Consider the following 8,277-nt stretch of genomic DNA (forward strand, 5'->3'; position numbering starts at 1 on the left):
GAATCCTTGGGCCACTGTGACACTGCAGGGCCCCTTGGAACCAAAGGAACCCTGAGATTTTTTGCAACCTCATGAAAACAAGGGACCATTTCTGGCAGGATGCTCTGCTCTGATAATATCTAAAAAATGGTCAGAGAATGCAAACAATTCAAGCTCTCTGTGGTGAGTTACCTCTGCTGATGCCAAGGTGCTGTTTTTAATGTTTAATTATGCTAAACCCAAAATGCTTCATGAAACTTCAAACACACATCCTGCTTTTTGAAGCAGGAAATGACAGATAAGCTGCTCCCTGGCCTGCAAATACGTCTGGCAGTCAAACCCTTTATAACTGTAAAAGCCCCATCCAACTGTCATGGGACAAATTCTTCCCCAGACTTCCCTGAAGTGTGTGGAGCTTCTGCCATGAAGCAGGGACAGCTCTTCATGGTCACTGCCCAGAGGTTAAGTGAAAGAGAGAGAACTGCCCCCTGTTGTTGTGGGGTGAGTTACCTCAATCTCTGCTTCAGGATTGTTTCTTTTTGCTGGCTTTGATCCAATTGCTTTAATAGAATGACTTTGATAGACTGCACTGTCCTATTGTACACTATACTACCAGGACGTTTTGGCTTTTATACTGTGTAATAAATAGTTCTCTTTAAGGTCTTTCATCTGTTCACTTGTCTGATAAATTGTCTATTCATTTGTCATAATAAATAATTCATTTTATAGAAATATTTCTGATTTGCCATCAGGACAAACCTGCAGGACAAAGTGATTGAATCACACCTCTATAATTCCTTCAGTTGAAACCCAAATCTGAGCCTGAGATTGGATCCAGCCACCCCCAGGCTCCTCTCTGAGAAGGAATTTAGAAAGCAAGGGGGTCCTTTCTGCCCCTCGTAGCTCAACGAGACGGCTTCTGCCATCAACTTTGTCTGAGCCTTCCACCCCCCAGCCCCAAGCCGTGACACACGGGCATGTCTTGTGCATGCAGTGCAAACATGGACTCCTGAGCTGGTCATTTGCTGTCCCTCCTTGGAGGGAAGAACAAGCCCAATGGCCTGGGGTGAGAGGCCAGTGCTGGGAGCGGCGCTGGCTGTGCCAGGGCACTGCTGGGTGCCCCCACCCTGAGCACTCCCAGCCTTGTGCTGCTCACTGCTGTTTTCCTCTGCAGGGCGTTGTGTTGGGCACATCCTGGAGAGCCAAGTGGAAAGCAGATGGAAGCTTTGAGGCCCTGGCCTGAGGAGATGCCCTGCAGGATGGCAGTGCTGCTGCAGAGGTCAGCTCTGTGCCAGCAGTGCCCGTGGCTGTCCCTGCCTGCAGTCCCTGGACAGTCCTGCAGCAGGACTGGCACCGACTGCCAGAGCACTGAGGCTCCAACAACACAGGGCTCTGCAGGACAGTGTGGAAGGGAAGGGAGAGGAGGCCGTGGAGGAGGAGGGTTGCTGCTCCCTGGCAGTGCTGCTCTGCTGGGACTCTTTCCTGGCCCAGCTCTGCACAGAGGCCCCGACCCTGCAGCTGCAGAGAAGTCAGAGAGGAAAGATGTCAGGCAAACAAGTCAATGCAGAGTTCTTTATTTGGTTTAAGCACACAGTGAGGACAATTGCCAATTTGTACAGCCTGTGGGCCAGGCTAGAAAGGCAAACACTGAATTGAAAATGGTGTTTACATATATATAAATATATATATATCCTTATATATATATATATATATATATTTACATACATAAAGATTTTTTGGTGTGAACAAATTCTCAGAAAAATAGTGCCCCTACCAGAAGCAAAAAATAGAAAAGATATGGTGGACCTTTAATGAAGTCTGTGAAAGAACTGGCCTTTAATGAGATGGATAACATGCAGAAGAAGGAGAGTTTATTGCTTCTGAATAACACCCAGTTATCAGTTTCCTCAGGGCATCCTTGAGCTCCTGGTTCCTGAGACTGTAGATGAGGGGGTTGAGGGTTGGAGGAACCACCGAGTACAGAACTGACACCACCAGATCCAGGGATGGGGAGGAGATGGAGGGGGGCTTCAGGTAGGCAAATGTGCCAGTGCTGAGGAACAGGGAGACAACAGCCAGGTGAGGGAGGCAGGTGGAAAAGGCTTTGTGCCGTCCCTGCTCAGAGGGGATCCTCAGCACAGCCCTGAAGATCTGCACATAGGAGAAAACAATGAAAATGAAACACCCAAAACAAAAAGTAGCACTAACCCCAACAAGCCCCAGTTCCCTGATGTTAGAGTGTGAGCAGGAGAGCTTGAGGATGGGGGAGATTTCACAGAAGAACTGGCCCAGGGCATTGCCCTGGCACAGGGGCAGGGAAAATGTATTGGCTGTGTGCAGCAGAGCAGTGAGAAAGCCAGTGGCCCAGGCAGCTGCTGCCATGTGGGCACAAGCTCTGCTGCCCAGGAGGGTCCCGTAGTGCAGGGGTTTGCAGATGGCAACGTAGCGGTCGTAGCACATGATGGTGAGGAGGAAATACTCTGCTCCAAGAAAGAAGATAAGCAGAAAGACCTGTGCAGCACATCCTGCATAGGAGATGGTGGTGGTGTTCCATAGGGAATTGTGCATGGCTTTGGGGACAGTGGTGCAGATGCAGCCCAGGTCTGTGAGGGAGAGGTTGAGCAGGAAGAAGCCCATGGGGGTGTGCAGGTGGTGGTCGCAGGCTACGGCGCTGAGGATGAGGCCGTTGGCCAGGAGGGCAGCCAGGGAGATGCCCAGGAAGAGCCAGAAGTGCAGGAGCTGCAGCTCCTGCCTGACTGCCAATGCCAGGAGGAGGAACTGGGCCATGAAACTGCTGTTGGACATTTGCTGCTTCCCAGCACAGGGTCTGTTTCAGAAAAGGAAAGCCCAGGGAACAATTAGGAGATACATCTCTCAGCAAAGATACTCCGTCTTTCATAGTAATCCCCCCAAACCATTTGTATTTGCCTTTTGCTGGCTCAGAGTGGTGTGAGCAGCAAGAATTCTGCCCATGTGCTGCCAAGGGCTCAGCTTTGCTCTGCTGCAGTGCAGACATGGAGCTGGTTTGGGACAGCTCTGATGATCACAAGGGATGTCCGATGTGACCCACCTTTAATAGAAAAGCTCCATATCTGACCCCCCTACTCACAAGAGTGTGGTCTGCAGAAGAGAGGTTTCTATTGTCTTTAGAATAATTCTTCTGTTAAATATGTTCCACCATTAAATCTTCAGAGTGTTCTTTTTAGGAGTAAATATTCTCATTGTTATTGCTAAAAATTTGAAGAATCTTTAGAAAAGACAAGAGATAAAAGGGTTCAGTTTTCTGTGGTTTAAAGCAGAGCCAGGAGAGCTGCAGAGTCCTTCAGCCTGTTTCCCATCTGCCCTGCTCTTTACCTTGTGCTGCATTCACTTTCATTTCACACAAACAAATATTGAAAACTACATCCACAATGCAGTGCTGAGAGCAGGACAATGTTGTTTCCAAGGGCAGCTCTGTGAAGTGTCCCCTGTGCCAGCCCAGAGGTGCAGCTGTGCTGGACAGAGCAGGACAGGAGCCCTCCCACAGGGAAGCCAAGGGCTGGCACAGGAGAGTGCCCACCCCCAAGGGAAGGCTCAGCACTGCCCAGGATCCTGTGCTCATTTCTCAGACTGCCTGAAATATTCATCTCTGAGAGTAAAAGAGTTGGAATTTCAGTGCAGCCTCCTGACCAGAGAGAACAATGTCTCTGCTACAATGCTTAAGCAGGAAACACACCTCAGGACTAATTCCTTTCCTGTAGCCCCTGTCTTTTTGAGCTTTGCAAAAAATTCTCCATTCAATATGGTGTGACCCTGCAACAGTGAGACATGGAAAAGATCCTCCCTCAGCTGCCAGGTTTGCTCCTTGCCCACAGCCCTTGTGTCCCAGCCCTGGCAGCAGCTCCCCGGGCTGGTTGAGAGCTGCCCCTGGCAGGCAGCAGAGTCCCTGCCCAGCACAGCACCCTGGGCTGCAGGACCCTGCTCTGCCCCACAGCCCTGGGCACCCCTGGCTGCACCCCCGGCTTCACAGCTCTTCCAGACTGCCCCAAAACAGCCCCTGCTCCCCCATCCCATCAGCTGGGGCTGGGCCAGCTTTAGGAGATGCCTCCAGGAGCTGCCCCTGCACTGCCCTGCAGCCACAGACTCACCATGTGCAGCCCTGCCAAGGTTCCTCCTGCAGGGAGCTCTCAGCCCTCCTGCCAGTGCTGAGCCCCTGGAAGCTCTGTCTGTGCCCTACTGGTGTCCCTGAGCTGCCCTGGCAGTGCCCTCAGCCCTGCTGGGCTGTGCAGAGGAGCTGCTCACCAGCAGAGCTGTCTCTTTGAAGCTCTTCTTGCTTGCCAGGAACTGCCTGTGTGCCAGGAGCCCAGCCCAGCTCAGCAGCACAGCAACAGCCCCAGGCATTTCATGACCCTCGAGGGGGTTTGGTGTTGTTTACATGAGACTCAGTCCCTGAGAGGAAGTTCAAACAACTTCTCAAGAAGTCAAAGTGAGATTGAAACACTAAAGTTTCTTGTAGTGCTAATGAGTCTCACTGAGGGACACAACTGAGAACGTGTCCCCAGGTTCCAGTTAGAGCAGAAATCTGCAGACAGTGATGCCAAGGATGGACAAGCAAGGGAAAGGTGGCTCTGATGCTGAAGAAACACTGACTTGTTTCCTTCATCCAGAGGACCAAGCCCTGACCCCCAGCCCCTGGGAAGGGACATCCTGTCCCTGCCTCATTCCTCAGGGCTCTTCCTGGGGCACTGGGATGTGGGATGTGCAATGCCAAGGGCAGGACCATGGGGTGGCACCTGCCAGGCTGCTGAGCAGGGACAAGGAGGCCAGGAGGCCCCAGGGCTGCAAGGGCCACTCCCTTCCTCCTGGCCTCAGGGGCACAGACAGCAGCCATGGCCAAAGGCCTGCAGAAGGTGGCTGTGTCAGGGCCTTTCAGCTTCTCCCCATCCCTGTCTCCTCTCCAGCCCAGGCTGTCCTACGGTGTCCATGCCCTGCCCCTTTCCCTGCAGGCTGTCGTCATCCCCCCGGCTGCCCCACCTGGCTGGCACCTTCCTGCACTGACATCTCTGCGTCCTCCCTGGCTCTTCCTGCACACACAAAGCCTTGGGCTCATCCAGACTCCTCCTTTCTGACATATTGCACCACAACACTGACCTCAGAGGGAAATTTCTGACTTCTTGTCACCAGTCTAGGCCACCCCAGCTGCCCTTGGTGGCACTAGTTCTTTCTTAGGCTGTTTTCTGACAGGAAGAAAAGCTCCACCAGCTCTGACACCCCCCTTCCAGACCCCTCTGGCTACTCCTCTACTGTCCTCCACTGACCCCTGAGTCCTCAGTCTCTGCATATGGGTCATGTGCTTGAGGCCCCAGATTCCTTCCTGGGAGACCTCTAGGACCTCTCCAAGGTTTTGGAAGATGACAATAGAGTGCTCTTATCCCAGGAAACACGGAATGACATTTTTTCCAAGGGTTGTCTTGGCAGAATGAGGCACAATCTCTTTAAACTTTCTGGGACAAGGGAGCTCTGAGCTCTGGGTACGGAGGGAGCTCCAAGTGCCAACCACTGGAGTGGGAGCTACAAATCATCAGGTCTGGTGTTCTTTGGAGGGCCAGACACTGGTGAGAGTGGGGGGGGTGTGCACATGGAAGGACTTGAAGGGCACAATAAACTGTCTCAAAACACTGTCAAAGCAGGAAAATCCCATAAGGCACCACAACACATAAGCACTGGTGGCAAACAGGAAGGCCTTTAATTCCAAGACCTAAAGGGAGGTGAAGCTTTGGAAGTAACCCCCAGGACAGAATTGCACTGTGCAGAGTGTGGGAAAGAGCAGACAGCCCCAACAGGAAGCCAGGGCAGGTAAGGCAGGTCTGGGGAACCCATCCAGACAAAGATTCCCACCTGCAGACTGGAAGCACACCGGGCAAAACTCCCACCGTGGCAAACTGTGGGAAAGGAAGCAAGTCCTTGTCCACGTGCCAGCCCAAGCTGTGGGAACAGCATCTACCCCCCTGAATAGCCAGGGCCTGGGCTGTATAAAAGTGATAGCCCAGAAGCACAACTTGGGGACCCTCCACTGAGCAGAGCAGGGTCAAGAAGGACCGGTGGGAGCCTCAGGGATCTACATGGGGTGATACATTTACTTCATCTCTGTCTCTCTCTCACTGGCTTCCCACCACCACTTTCTTCTCTCTCTCTTTCTTTCTCTTTCTCTCCCTCCTATTTACTGTTAAATCAAACCTGGAGTGCTGACTTTGGCACATGGTCTCCTTTGCAGCTGAATTTGGGCAGAGGTGTCTTTTAATAATGGGAACCTGACAGTATCCCTGAGGTTTTACAGTGTGGGAATGGCCACTGGATTCCATGAGGTTCCACAGATTCGCAGGGTCCATTTGGCTTCGTGAGGCTCTGTAGTGTGATAATGGACGCTTGATTCCATGGGTTTGCAAAATGTCTCAGGACTCCTTTGGTTTTAGGAGGCCCCACATATCACAGTGACTCTTTGGTTCGTTGAGATTCCACTTTGTCCCAGGAATCCTTTGGTTCCATGAGGCCCCGCAGTGTCACAATGGCCCCTTGATTCCATGAGGTCACGAAATGTCTCAGGGCTCCCTTGGTTCCATGAGGTCCTTCATGGCACAATGAACCCTTGGTTCCATGAGGTTCCACAGTGTCCCAGGATTCCTTTGATTTCATGAGGCCCTGGAACTCCACAATGGCCTCTTGATTTCATGAGATTCCCCAGTGTCCCAGGGTTCCTTTGGTTCCAGAAGGCCCTGCAGTGTCACAATGGCTCCTTTACTCCAGGAGGTTCCACAGTGTCCTTGCTGGAACACACAGGGCTGTAACATTGTCACCCCTGCAGAGCTGCCTCCAGCTCTGGGCTCCAGCACAGGAAGGACATGGACCTGCTGGAGCGAGTCCAGAGGGGAGCAGCAAGAGGAGAGAGGAATGGAGCAGCTCTGCTGTGAGGAAAGGTTGAGAGAATTGGGATTGTTGAGGCTGGAAAAGAGAAGGCTCAGGGGTGACCTAATTGTGGCCTTGCAGTGCCTGAAGGGAGCCAACAAGAAAGAGGGGGAGAGACTTTGGACAAGGGCCTGGAGAGACAGGGCAAGGGGAATGGCTTCACACTGAGAAAGGGAAGGGTTAGATGGGATATTGGGAAGAAATTCTTGACTGTGAGGGTAGTCAGATCCTGGCACAGGTTGCTCAGAGAAGTTCTGGCTGCTCCATCCCTGGAAGTTGTTCATAGACAGGTTGGATGAGGCTCTGAGCAATCTTGTCTAGTGGAAGGTGTCCCTGTCCATGGCAAGGGGTTGGAACAAGATGCTCTTTAAGGTCCCTTCCCACCCAAACCATTCCATGATTCTGGGACTGGTGGGGGAGGTGGTGGTCGGAGCTGTCTGGGGCACAGAGACCCCAAAATGATGGAGTTTTCCATTCTGGGTGGAGGAAGGAGGGGGCAGCAGAACTGACACCCTGGAGTGAGGGCAGGCAGACTTTGGCCTGTTTGGGAGAATGATGGATGGAGTCCCTTGGGAGTCAGTCCTGAAGGGCAAAGGAGTCCAGGAAGGCTGGAGGTGCTTTAAGAAGGAAATGTCAAAGCTCCAGGAGCTGTGCCCATGTGCCCTAAGACAAAGTCAGGGGGCAAAAAGCACAACTTGGTCAAACAGAGAACTTGGGCTGGAACTCAGGGAAAAAAGTGAGTTTATCACCTCTGGAAGGAGGGGCAGGAAACTTGGGAGACTACAAGGATGTGGTGAGGTTACGTGGGGAGAAAATTCAAAGGGAAAAGGACAAACCAGAACAGAATTTGGCCACCACACTTAAAGACAGCAAAAGATGTGTCTCTGAATCCATGGGCAGCAAAAGGAGGGCTCAGGAGAGTCTCCATCCCTTGCTGGTGGAGAGGGCAGCCCAGTGTCAGGGGAGGAGGAAAAGGCTGAGGGACTTAATGCCTCCTTTGCCTCAGTCTGTACTACTGAGAGCACTTGTGCTCAGGACCCCCAGAGCCCAGGGCTGGAAGCTGGTGATGGGGAGCTGAGTGAAGCCCCTGTAATCCAGCAGGAAATGCTCAGTGACCTGCCCTGCCAATGACACCCCCACAAGGCCCTGGGCCCAGAAGGGATGCACCCGAGTGCCCCATCCCATGGCACGGGCAGGACATCCAGGGGATCAGGCCCAGCCAGCGTGGGCTTGGGAAAGGCAGGTCCTGCCTGACCAACCTGGTCTTCCTCTATGACAAAATGACCCCCTCATTAGATGAGGGAAAGGCTGGGGATGTGCCTCTCCTGCCTTCAGGAAAGCCTTTGAGCCCCTCTC

The 8,277-nt window shown here is 52.6% G+C and overlaps 1 protein-coding gene across 1 annotated transcript; it reads right to left on the minus strand.

The window, feature by feature from the left end:
* Positions 1–1,815: 1,815 nt before the first annotated feature.
* On the minus strand, positions 1,816–2,784 carry LOC113940916 (olfactory receptor 14A16-like). Its single transcript, XM_027632063.1, has one exon. The coding sequence runs from the start codon at positions 2,782–2,784 to the stop codon at positions 1,816–1,818; it is 969 nt and encodes a 322-aa protein (XP_027487864.1).
* Between the last annotated feature and the right edge of the window lie 5,493 nt (positions 2,785–8,277).

The sequence above is a fragment of the Corapipo altera genome, unplaced genomic scaffold (genome assembly GCF_003945725.1).
Source record: "Corapipo altera isolate COAL_440 unplaced genomic scaffold, ASM394572v1 60455, whole genome shotgun sequence".
Taxonomy (NCBI): Eukaryota; Metazoa; Chordata; class Aves; order Passeriformes; family Pipridae; genus Corapipo; species Corapipo altera.

What these genes read in the sequence shown, in the direction of transcription:
- LOC113940916 (XM_027632063.1), bottom strand. Translation starts at nt 2,784, where the DNA reads ATGTCCAACAGCAGTTTCATGGCCCAGTTCCTCCTCCTGGCATTGGCA.